The 12,895-nt window shown below is 45.2% G+C and overlaps 1 protein-coding gene across 1 annotated transcript in view; it reads left to right on the top strand.

Moving 5' to 3' along the window:
• The first annotated feature begins 6,039 nt into the window (after positions 1 to 6,039).
• mmp24 (matrix metallopeptidase 24) overlaps positions 6,040 to 12,895 on the top strand; it is a 41,180-nt gene continuing 34,324 nt past the window's right edge. The window contains exon 1 of the mRNA XM_069714117.1: positions 6,040 to 6,350. Coding sequence (XP_069570218.1) covers positions 6,201 to 6,350 — 150 coding nt within the window. The 5' untranslated portion in view covers positions 6,040 to 6,200. The remainder of the gene's footprint in view (positions 6,351 to 12,895) is intronic.

Here is a 12,895-nt window from a genome sequence, read left to right on the forward strand (position 1 = left end):
TATTTAACAAATAATAGAAGAATACAGAATCCAAAACATTAAAACTAAATAATGGTTTTTTTTTCTTCCGTTAATTATCTCATGTTTATATGGTGACCCTTTCAAAGGACCTGATCCACAGGTTGAGAACCACTGAATTAAAATAAGTGGAATTAGGTGTGAATACTTGTGTATTCTTACTTCAGTAAAACTCGTGTTTACGAGAGTATTTGTGTGTATTTGAAGTAAAAGAGGCTGATCAATAACTGTGAACGTCTTTAACATCCACTGTGAGTCATTCCCTGATGGGACTCTACACACACACACACACACACACACACACACACACACACACACACACACACACACACACACACACACACACACACACACACGCTGCAGCACCGTGTTCAGATGCACCAGCAGCTTTTCCTGCAGCAGAAGCAGCCTGTTGTGATTTTTATCTTCAGGATGCAGCAGCACTTCCTGCTTCTACAGCTGCTGTTTGCTTCAATCTCAGACCTTCAGACTGTGTGTGTGTGTGTGTGTGTGTGTGTGTGTGTGTGTGTGTGTGTGTGTGTGTGTGTGTGTGTGTGTGTGTGTGTGTGTTGAACTATTCCTCCCTGGAGTCCTTGAACACGCATGTTTTCTATGTTGGGTCTTGTGTATTGTCCTCTGTTGTAAACTCTGATCCAGATGCTCTGTCTGACGGCTAATCTTAGAAAACAAGACAACAATAATGTCCGCTTACTGTAATATGATAAAAATAATAGTAATAAACTTTATTTGCGCTGCACCTTTCATACAAGAAATGCAGCTCAAGAAAATTACATGCAGTGTTTTCCATAAAGACGGATATAAAGGAACATTTAAGAATATAGACAAGAAATAAAAATGCATAAAATTCAACAATTAGAGTTCAAATATAAAATAAAGCAATATGCATTTTGAAGGCCGCGGTAGTTCAAAGAGTTTCAGGAGCAGCTCGTTAAATAACGCGTTTCTAATGTGTGTTTGTGGTCACGACATTTCAAAGTGCAACAACATCAGCGTTGTTTTTAACTCGATCGGAGGCTCTGACGTCAAACGCAACAAACTTGTTGCCTCAGGTTGGGACGCAAATACAAACGCAGCAGAGCTCAGCGTCGTAGGTAAAGTTCCTCGTGGGCGCGGCCGCTCAGCTTTTGTTGTTGAGAAATAAGATGGAATTAATTGTAAAGGATCAAAGCAGCAGGTTCAAAATAAGCAGGCTGAGTGATGATAAAGCTGCTGAGTGTTTAACTTTCATGACTCAGAGCGGTGAACCACAGCAGCCCTCCGACTGCTGCTGCTTCTGTCAGCTGATCTCACAGGCAGTCTGTGGCATCACAGTGCTGCCATCTTGTGGTTTAAACATGCGTGTACATGACACGGTGACATCTGCAACTTCTGACTGGTACATTTTAGTTGACATTTGTGGTTGAAAGGACAAGTTAACAAGAAAATTCATAATTATTTAATATTTCAGACAAATTACTGGTAAATAAAATCTACAGAGAGGCTGAAAGTGGTTGTTTGTACTTGTTCTTACCGTTTAAACCTTTTTGGGTAGATAATATATTGTGGTGGAAGAAGTAATCAGATACTTTACTGAAGTAAAAGTACCACTTTCACCCTTTAAAATACTTCATTGCATGTAAAAGTTCTGTATTCAAGATCATAAGTAAAAGTACAGAAGTGTTCTCGGCAAAATGTTCTTAAAGTATCAGAATAATGCACTGAAGTGTTGATCATTACATCATTGATTGTGATGAGTCAGCAGTATTTTATTGATCCAAGTGGAGCTGGTTTTAACAGTCCAGTGGTTCCCAATCTGTGGGTCAAGCCCCTGCAAAGGGTCATCGGAAACATCTAAGGGATTGTGAGGAAACTAATTAAGTTTAGTTTGATTTATAGTGTAAAAGCCAAAAATAAGAAACTTCAAAGCTGCAGAAATGTTCATTTGATTCATGGTTATAAAAATATTAGTTTCCTTTCTGTTTTGGGCCTTCCTGTAGAAAGTCATGTGAGTGTCAGCTCTGCTCTGATTGGTCCAGTTAAACCGTCCTAATTTAGCAGATGCAGTGTTTGTTGACGCTACATCAGCACAGTGTGCAGATGTTCTGTCTGTTTCCTTCAGTTCCTCTCGATCCTCTGAAGCTTCCCGTCTCTCAGACGTCCTGACATCCAAATCTTTGATCTTCTATTTTCCTACAAACAGCAGATTTGGTTCAGTGGGCCAACTCTCAGCTGGAGTCTGCTGCGCTAACTTTAGACTCTGAAGCATTAGAAGAGATGAAGAGTGTTTTCAGTCAGTCTGACAGGCGTGTTACTTCCACACGGCATGACGACACGTGTTCGGCCACAATCTGCCCGAACGAAAACAGCTTTACACAGCTAAAAGTGACGGTGAATTAAAACCAGCTCTGAGTTTTATTTTGAAAATCTGCTGGATTGTCTCTCCTGTTCCTGTCAGACTTCTAAAACGACAGAATGAACGCTCTATAATGACTTGTTTAATGAGAGAGAGATATGCTCACACACTGTAAACGTTGGGGAACTGAGGAGACCAGTTTCTGGAGTTTTGAAAGTGAAATGTGGTCCCATTCTTGCCTGATAGAGGATTTCAGCTGCTCAACAGTTCAAGGTCTCCTTTGTTGTATTGTTCATGTCCTGATGCTCCAGATGTTTTCAATGATTGACAGGTCTGGACTGCAGGAGGCCAGTTTATCAGCAGACTCTTCTACTAGAGAACCATGCTGTTGGAATACGTGCAGAATGTGGTTGGATGTTGTTCTGCTGAAATAAACAAGACCTTCCCTGAAAGAGACGTTGTCTGGATGGCAGCATATGTTGCTCCAAAACCTGAATATATCATTCAGCATTAATACTTCCTTCCAGATGTTCAAGCTACCCATGCCATGTGCACTAATGCATCCTGTACCATCACAGATGCTGGCTTTAGAACTGAGCTGATAAAAAGCTGGATGGTCCCTCTCCTCTGCGGTGTTTCTGGATCATGTTTCTATCTGATTTCTTCTTTGGAGAGTTTTAACATCATTTGTGGACGCAGCGATGAACTGTGTTCACAGACGATGGTTTTCACAAGTGTTCCTGAGCCCATGCAGTGATTTCCACTCCAGAATAGTGTGTTTTTAATGCAGTGCTGCCTGAGGGCCGAAGATGCGTTCGATAATTTCTTTGGATTCTCTGTGGTTTTGTAGTTATTTAAGAGGAGATTTGAGAAGTGCAGCAGGTACAAACTTGGTTAAAATCCTTCCGGCCTGATAACTGGAACAGAGTGTGTTTTTCTGGAAACGTTAGTTTCCTCACATTCAGAGTGTCGGTGAGCATCTGACACCGAAGGCATCGTGAAATGAAGGAGACCCGGTCCTTGGACCAGAACAGAACATGTGATCCCCGAAAAATGGGTCACAACCCAGAAATGAAAATGTGTTGTAGCTGAACAGGAGGTGGGAGGAGGCGGGGAGGAAATCAGGAGGCAGCGAGGAAGGAGGGGGAATGCTGAGCGAGAGGATGAAGAGAAGCGTGAAGGGAAGAAGGTTTAACGACGGTGAGAAAAAAAAAAAGCTGCAGAGGTGACGAAGACGAGAAGAGACAGATGTGAAGAAGTGTGAGGAAGCTTGTGGCGACTGATTTATGAAAGTGACGTGATGACGGAGGTGAGGAAGAGGAGGTGAGGAAGAGGAGGAAGATGACAGCGCAGAAACAGTGATAGTAGATAGTAATATTATGTGGAGCTGTTGGCTCCTTGCTCCTCTCAGATGGTGTTGAGTCACACGCTGTGTGCCAGCGAGCAGAGAGGATTGTGGGTAAGAAGTATGGTCCAATGTTGGGATGTATTATGAAACTATTTATTTATTTAACCAGGTAAAAAAAAACAGAAAACCGTGGGCTGAAGTGGGTGGAGTCAGGACACAAGAAGGAGAAGATGAGACTCACCTGTCTCACTTTACATCACGTTAAAGAAGACGTTTTGAAGTTTTCCTCCTACAGTAGGATATTTAACTACTTTAAAACCAGCTGGGCCGATTGTAAAAAGATATATTTTTTTACATTTTTAATTATTGTTTTTGCTGAAGAATGAGCTGCAGCAAATCGATTTTAACTTTTATTTTGAAAAACTGTCAAAAAATTCACATCGCTGCCGGTATGAATCGTTCTTTGGTTTATTCGTCACATCTCCGGTGTGTTAAGACCTGAAGACGTCTCTTGTCGACTAACGCTGTCGACAATAAATGGGCGGAGCTTGGCGAGATGTTTTGTCTGTTTTGTGATTATTTCATGTCTTTAGTGTTGCATCTCTTTGTGGTCCTTTTTTTTTTTTTGTGGTATTTTTTGCCTCAAAACAATAAATTAAAGAAGTAAGACTGCGATAAAACAGAAAAATAACATTAAAAAGTTAAAGAAGAAGAAAAATAAAAGCTCAGTGAAGCAGCTGTGAAAACTGACGTATGAAGACCATCACTCTGTATCGAAGTGAAATGTGTGCTGTTGGTTTTTTCCCACTTCCAGGTATATCATAAACCTGTGAGGCCACCGGAGGACAGATGCATTATGAATTGGTACCCGTTCATTCATAATTTAAGCTGCTGTGGAGGCGGGTGGAAGAAAATGGCCCGGCGGTGACGTCAGCATCGGCCGCTGCCATTATCCTCGTCTGAAACTCGGCAGATTTGATTATACGGTTGCGACCGGCAGAGTGCCGTCGACACGTCTGTCGTTATATTGATTTCCTGCTTCTGCAGCTGCAGAGAGTTCGAGGTAAAAGGCCATTCCCGAACGAGTGGTGCTCTGCCACGTCTGAGGGTTGAATCTGTGTCCGTACATCTGTCGGATGGAGAGAAGCACCGACATGTGAAGGTGGAGAAGTTGTGTTGCTGTTAAACCTGCGAGGAGAATTAAGAATAAAGACAATCGAGCGTTTCGGGAGACGATCGGTCACATTTAAGGTTACGCGGCTTCGATCGGCTCTGACGGTCATTACCTGGTGCAACAATACATCCGTCCACCCGTCCGTTATCGACACGCCAACCGGCCGTGATGTCACCCGTTGGTTTGTGAGCTGCTGTTCTGAAGTTCAACGTTTCAGCCGTTTCTAATTTTAAAGCAGGAAGCGACCATATTTGGATGAGCTGGGGGAGGAGCCAGCGGTGGATCTGACCGATCTGATCGGAAACCTGACGATACTACGTCCCGCCCACCGATAGCTGTAACCTGACTGCACCACAGGCCTGTCAATCAAACAGACACGCCCCCAAAAACAGGTCTTCTTGAATCTTCTTTTCTAATGAATGAGGGATTATTTTCAGATGGACCTCCAGAAAACTAATAAGAAGGAGTGACTTTAGCTAACAACACCGAGATAACTGATGGACACATTTTATTCACTTTGGATTTGATGAGAGAAGTTGAATGGGAGTCTATGGAGCCGGAGGCTTTTTGGAGCCGACCTCTAGTGGCACTCGCTGGTATTGCAGCTGAAGACACTTCTGGATCAGAACCATTTTACAGACCTGAAGCTACGAACTCTTTTATAAACAGTCTGTGGTCACGTTCCCGATGTGTGTGAAGACTTTATTAATGACACTTTCAGCCTGTTTACATGGAGCATTTCAATCAGGAAAGACTTGATGATGACATAAAAAGGATGATTTTGATGGTTTCATAATAATATTCATGCCGATATTTGCTTTTTTAATTTTAACCTTTGATTAAATGTTTAATTATTTAATTTTCTGCTATCCTCTACTCCATTGTTTCCCTTTCCATTTAATTCTGGGTGAAATCTTCCTTAATTTAACATTAGAAAAGAACCAGAGATGAGACTCCTGCATCTGTAGCACTCCTAGTGGTGGAAATGCGCCACTGCAACAACATCCATCACCTCCCTCCCTCTCCTTTCTCTCCTCTCTCCTCTCTCTCCTCCCGGTCCCTCCCCCTTCTCCTCCTCCCTGATACCCGGACAGACCAACCTGCAGCCGTGCTTCAGTGCAGCCAGGCTTCCCCAGCTGTGTTCCTCAGTCGGCGCTCCACCGCTGACGGAGACCAGAGAGAGAGAGAGAGACGGGATGAAGCAGGAGCAACGGCGCCGTCTCCTCCGGTAAAGAGAGGAGCAAGGAGCCTGGAAACCGGCGGGAAGCAGCGGAGGAGGAGGAGGGGGGGATTTCGGGGACACGGCCATGGCGACGGGAGGAGGAGGAGGAGGAGGTGGAGGAGCGAGGCGGAGGAGGAAAACGGGGCTCCCGGGATTGTGCTGGAAAACCTGCTACTTCCCCATCTTGTTCTGGGTGGTGTCGGTGTGCGGCGAGGAGAAGACGTTCATCGTGGAGGTGAGAGTCCTCAGGTGGAGCGAGAGGAGATCTGCTGTGTTTTCTGTGTTTTATTTATCCTCCACATCCTCTGCTTCCTCACTTCGACCCAGCGCGCTCCTCGGCGTGTTTTCCATCCTTTAACCTGATAGCCTCCGTCTGCAAGCAGCCAGATAAAAGATTCACGAGTCGGTGAACTGAAAGAATTAACAGCAGATGAAGAAGAGCAGCGTCGCTCTGCTCCCGCCGGACCCACACTTCTTTTGTGTTCGGGTGCTGGAGCGCCGCTCAGCTTCCTTTCAGCGTATTTATTACTAATTACTAAACAAAGGTGGCTTAATTGCTCATCAGGCTTTAATTGTCTCCGCTGGTTTTCCCGCCTCCTGTGAGGAGCTCCTCTGCTGGTTGTGCCTCCTGCGGAGGAGAGAGTCGCTCTAAGACGGCGAGGTGCCCGAAAACCGGGTGACAAACTGTCGGCCCTCATAAGAGCGCACACGCTGGTTATAATGTGCTGCTGCGCTGCGGTGGACGAGGAGGGTCGAGGTGAAGCTGAGACTCGTGTTGTCAATAAACATCCATCAGCATCCAGCCGGCTTCACAGTGAAGCTGCTGCTGCTTTCATGTGTGCTGAACAAAGAGCGAGCCTCCTCTCTCTCCGCCTTCAGTCCAAATATAGACTCCCCTCCATAATTTATGGAAGCGGCAGGGAGTTGGAGCCAAGAAGAAGTAGAAGAGGTGCACGGATATTTCAGAGTGATGAAGGTCTTTGTTTCAGCCGCACAAAGAGAAACTTCTCTGCTGCTGAAGCGTGAAGTTTTATTGTGAAAAGCAGCTTCCTGTGGTGCCTCCGAGCCTCTCTGGTGTGCGTCTCTGCAGACATGTGCGCCGCTTTGTTTGCTGAATGTGCCGGACACCTTCGTTGGGAATGTGTGTCGTTGCATTATGAAACGGAGGGCAGGCCGGTGTAATCAGCGGTGTTGTGTTTGTTTATTCGTTGATGTGTTTGTGTCGCCGGTGACTCTTTGATTCAGACAAAGGAGTCACGGCGGCGTACAAAGGAGGAGATGTTTTCACTGCTGACAGCACGACCTGCTGCTGCTGCACGACGTGCTGAGCTTCAGTTTCTGCAACATCTCGCTGCCAAATGTTAAAAAAAAGATAAAAACAGGCTGCAACTTGCAATTATTTGTATTATTGATCAAAAAATGTCTCGATAATGTTGCTGCGCTGACGATGACGTCCTCAGATATTTTCTATTGTTCGACCAACAGTCACAGAACTCCCCACATGTTCACATCAACACGACTAAGATGAGCAGCAAAGATTCTCCAGACGCTGAAATCTGAAAATAGACTCTTTTTTTTTTTTTTTTGCTTGATAAATGACTGAAAAGTCATGAAAGGTGTCGTTGATCAATCTACAATATGCTCTGGTTGCATGTAGGGCTGCAACTAAGAGATGTTTATTATCAGTTAACCTCTATTTCAACTGATTAATCAACTGTTTGGTTGATCAGATGTTCAAAAGCCAAACTAATGTTGCAGAACTGAAGATGACGTCTTCAGATGTTTTGTTTTCAATAAAAGTCTGAAAATACTCAAATGTTCAGTTTACAGATTAAATTTGACAAAGAAAGCAGCAAATTAAGAATCAAGCCGGCAACTAACAGTAATTCACTTCATTGATTTCAGAAACTGCAAAAGGTCCAAAAGAATATTTTAAAATGTTGTTTATCTTTGTCCAAAACAACCCAGAATATTATGTTTATTATCAAAGAAGATGCAGAAAACCAGCAGACTGACGGTTCAGAGGCTGAAAGTCAAAAATTATGATGAATCTTTTTCCATCGAACCGATTTGTCATCAAAAAGCCAGAATAACGATGTCCTGTCCAAAGATATTCAGTTTGCTGTCGTGTTTGACACAGAAACAGAAAATCTGCATATTTCAGACATAAGAAACAGAAAATTTTGCAGGTTATTTTCTTCACAAGTTGCAGGATTTGTTCCAAGAACCATGAAATCAGCAGCAAGAGGAACAAACAGCTGCTGTCGGATACAAGTTGTGTTTTTCTCTGCTGCGAGTGTGTAACGGCTGACGGCTGTGTATGTGTGTGTGTGTGTGTGTGTGTGTGTGTGTGTGTGTGTGTGTGTGTGTGTGTGTGTGTGTGTGTGTGTGTGTGTGTGTGTGTGTGTGTGTGTGTGTGTGTGTGGAGGTCATGTCTCCGCCTGCCTTCATGTTTCCTTGTGATGATGCATGAAATGAACTCGTTGTGATCGCGTCTCCGCCGTCGTTTCTTCGCGTCGCTGCTTCACGTCGTGTGAAAGTTTGAAGTCGTCGTTCTCGCCGGGACGTAACGAGGTTCGCGGCCTCGGAGACGTTTTCTGTGGAGTTGTGGGAGGAAACTTGTGCTCTGAGTCACGCAGTCGATTGATACGAGGTGTGATGTGCTGCACAGCTCAGTATTTTGTGTAGTTTTAGGAGAAAAAACCTGAAACTTCCACCATTATTTAATTTATATCTTAAATGGCCTCAATCTTTTAACCCTGCTGGGACGGATCAGTAACGACTTCAAAACCAGCAATAGTTACTAAAAACTTTACAAATAGCTGGTGCAGCTAACATGGAGAGATTATTATTATTATTATTATTGATAAATCTCAGCTGTTTCCACAGACTGTTTATAAAAGAGTTCGTAGCTTCAGGTCTGTAAAACGGTTCTGATCCAGAAGTGTCTTCAGCTGCAATACCAGCGAGTGCCACTAGAGGTCGGCTCCAAAAAGCCTCCGGCTCCATAGACTCCCATTCAACTTCTCTCATCAAATCCAAAGTGAATAAAATGTGTCCATCAGTTATCTCGGTGTTGTTAGCTAAAGTCACTCCTTCTTCTTAGTTTTCTGGAGGTCCATCTGAAAATAATCCCTCATTCATTAGAAAAGAAGATTCAAGAAGACCTGTTTTTGGGGGCGTGTCTGTTTGATTGACAGGCCTGTGGTGCAGTCAGGTTACAGCTATCGGTGGGCGGGACGTAGTATCGTCAGGTTTCCGATCAGATTGGTCAGATCCACCTCTGGCTCCTCCCCCAGCTCGTCCAAATATGGTCACTTCCTGCTCCAAACCGCTCCGAACTAGCAAAGATGGTGACGGACAGAATCTGAACTGGAGGATTCATAATGTTCACAAACCAATGATGACATCACTGATGGTTGATGACATCACTGATGGTTGATGACATCACTGATGAAAATTGAACTTCTTAACGAGATCGTCGTCACGTTTCCATCCTTCAGTTTATTAACCGTCCTCCTTCATTTTAACACCCGTCAGTGACTCGGTCGACCTCTTCAGGACCGTCAGTACCGTCGGGTTAATCTGCCGTTCAATGATCTGTTTGATGAACAGGAGGTTCAGCAGCACAAACAACAGTTGTCTGAAACGCCCGCCAAAAATATTCCTCCAAAACGCTCTGTCGCTGTTTTCCACCGTAGAAATCTGACCTGTTGTGTAAACAGACAAAAGGAGCACAGACGAACAAAGAAGTCCGCGCCTCCTCTTCCTCTTCCTCCTCTTCTTCCTCAGCTCGTCTGCTCATAAAACCAGCTGCATCTTCCCTGCAGCTGCAGGTTTGTGTCGCCGCGACAACCTGGAGGTGAGACAGGACAGGAGACGTCTCGGAGCTGACAGCGTTTCATCCTGACGGGAGAACAGGCGTCAAAATCTGGAAAATAATTCCTTTATCTTTTAATTTAGCTCATAATAAAGTTATGCTGCTAACGTACGACCAAAAACTATTTCTGCGACGTAAAAACGAGGATAATCAGAAAATTTTAATTTGATTGCTCAATTTCTAACAGCAGATAAATATCTAAAATTAATTTCTGCAGACTTCATGTCTGTAAATATAATCTTGTGAATATTATTTGATATACAAAACCAAAAAAAGAGAAAATAGGAAATTGCTCCACGTTAACACCAGCAAAGACAGCATTAGTATCAGGTCATTATTATCTTATTACAACCTTATTTATCAAAAGTAATGATTTGATTTCAGGCTTCTTGAATCTTCTTTTCTAATGAATGAGGGATTATTTTCAGATGGACCTCCAGAAAACTAATAAGAAGGAGTGACTTTAGCTAACAACACCGAGATAACTGATGGACACATTTGATTCACTTTGGATTTGATGAGAGAAGTTGAATGGGAGTCTATGGAGCCGGAGGCTTTTTGGAGCCGACTTCTAGTGGCACTCGCTGGTATTGCAGCTGAAGACTCTTCTGGATCAGGACCATTTTACAGACCTGAAGCTACGAACTCTTTGACATCCAGTCTGTATCCAGTTTTGATTTTGGTCCTTAAACTTGCGGATTCTTTCCGTCCATCACAAAGAACCTGAAACCTTCGTCCTGCTGTGGTTGATGATGATGATGATGATGATGATGATGATGATGAGAAAACATTGTTACGGTGTTGCTGACGGACTTTGAGATGAAAGTGTGTTCGAACCTCTCCGTCTGTTTTCCTGCTGCCTCCCTGGAGGAGAGGAGCCCCAGGGAGGGGGGAGTGAAGGGGGAGGAGAGGAGGAGAGGAGGCTGCTCCCTGGAGGCTCCTAAACATCACATTACTCCTGAGAAATGGGCCGGCGGCGCCCGGCGAGCTCGCCACGGAGGCGGTGTGAATTCTCGCCTCTCCTCTTCGTCCTGGAGTGAAACGCTCGTCTGCGGACATCTGAGCTCTGTGATTGACAGCGGCGTCGCCTCGCTGTCCTCCCTCCGTATTCACCCCCCCCCCCCACTCTCCCCCTACAGCCATTGTCTTCCTCGCCCACACACACACAAACATACACACACAGTCACACACAAACAAACAAACACACACACACACACACACACACACACACACACACACACACACACACACACACACACACACACACACACACACACACACACACACACACACACACACACGCACACTCGGCAGGCTGCAGCTGTAGTTAAGAGCCGTCATTGTGCGTCTGATGAGCGGATTGTTGTGCGAGGACGTGTTTGGAGGAGGAGGAGGAGATGTGGTGGAGGAGGAGGAGATGTGGTGGAGGAGGAGGAGATGTGGTGGAGGAGGTGATGTGGTGGAGGAGGAGGAGATGTGGTGGAGGAGGAGGAGATGTGGTGGAGGAGGTGATGTGGTGGAGGAGGAGGAGATGTGGTGGAGGAGGAGGAGATGTGGTGGTGGAGGAGGAGATGTGGTGGTGGAGGAGATGTGGTGGTGGTGGAGGAGATGTGGTGGAGGAGGAGATGTGGTGGTGGAGGAGGAGATGTGGTGGAGGAGGAGGATATGTGGTGGAGGAGAAGGAGATGTGGTGGAGGAGGAGATGTGGTGGTGGTGGAGGAGATGTGGTGGTGGAGGAGGAGATGTGGTGGTGGTGGAGGAGATGTGGTGGTGGAGGAGGAGATGTGGTGGAGGAGAAGGAGATGTGGTGGAGGAGGAGATGTGGTGGTGGTGGAGGAGATGTGGTGGAGGTGGAGGAGATGTGGTGGTGGAGGCTTCGCTCTGCTGAACTCAATCAACCTGCTCTGATAAATAATGGACGAGCTCTTCAACCTCTGATATAAATTCATAACATGCGTCCACTCCTGCTGCTGCACGGCCTCATGCAGCGCTGAACTTCCTGCTTCCATCTTGAATCGTCGCTGTGTTTACCTGCAGTAGATGGAGGTGGGAGCGTTTCCAGTTTGGAGAAAGCAGCTCGATGTTTTGTGTTTTAGCTGCTAAAAAAAAGACCAACACAATAAAACTAACACCAGTTTAATGTTGACACTGTTTTCTGGATATTTTCATTGCTTCACTTTGCCGTCAGACTGGAACACAGAACTGAACACAGAACATCTTCAATAGTTGCTGCAGTCCAAAAACTCCGGTTCCCATTGAAACAAAGGCTTCGCACCTCGGGAGCTGAAAAGCTCCACAAAACTGAGATAATAGGACTTTACAAGAATTTACACAGAAGTTCTTCGAACTGTGAAATAGTTCCTGTGGTCTGAAAACACCTGCTGGGGAGCACAGGTGAGTAAAGAGCAGTTACTGGACGTAACTCCAGTTCCATGAGTACGTGTATACTTTGGTTCTTTCCCGTTGATGATGGGAGGAAAGCAACTGTCGGATTAACGAGAAAGTCTTAAATGAAAACAGATGTGAGAGTGAGCAGAACTGGAGTCAGATTAAATGTACAGCAGGTGATTAAATGCTGTGATGAAGAAGAGAGAACAGACTAAATGAGACGAAGTGCTTCCTACAGCACGTCAGACTGAAAAATGAATATTTAACCAACTTTGTAGAAACTTCCGAGATACATCAGGACGTGACTTTAACATGCAGCCGTCGGGACGCTTTCAGGGACTCGACACGGAGTTTTCTTGCGGCAGCAGTCTGCAGCTCATCGTGCAGCGGAGACGGAAGCTGGACTGAATGTCGGTCAGGTTGTCGGGCAGGTTGTCGGGCAGGTTGTCGGGCAGGTTGTCGGGCAGGTTGTCGGGCAGGTTGTCGGTCAGGTTGTCGGGCAGGTTGCCGGT

Source organism: Brachyistius frenatus, unplaced genomic scaffold (assembly GCF_029030835.1).
Source record: "Brachyistius frenatus isolate BFR_SWC_R1_liver_20210118 unplaced genomic scaffold, ASM2903083v1 Contig_126, whole genome shotgun sequence".
Lineage (NCBI taxonomy): Eukaryota > Metazoa > Chordata > Actinopteri > Embiotocidae > Brachyistius > Brachyistius frenatus.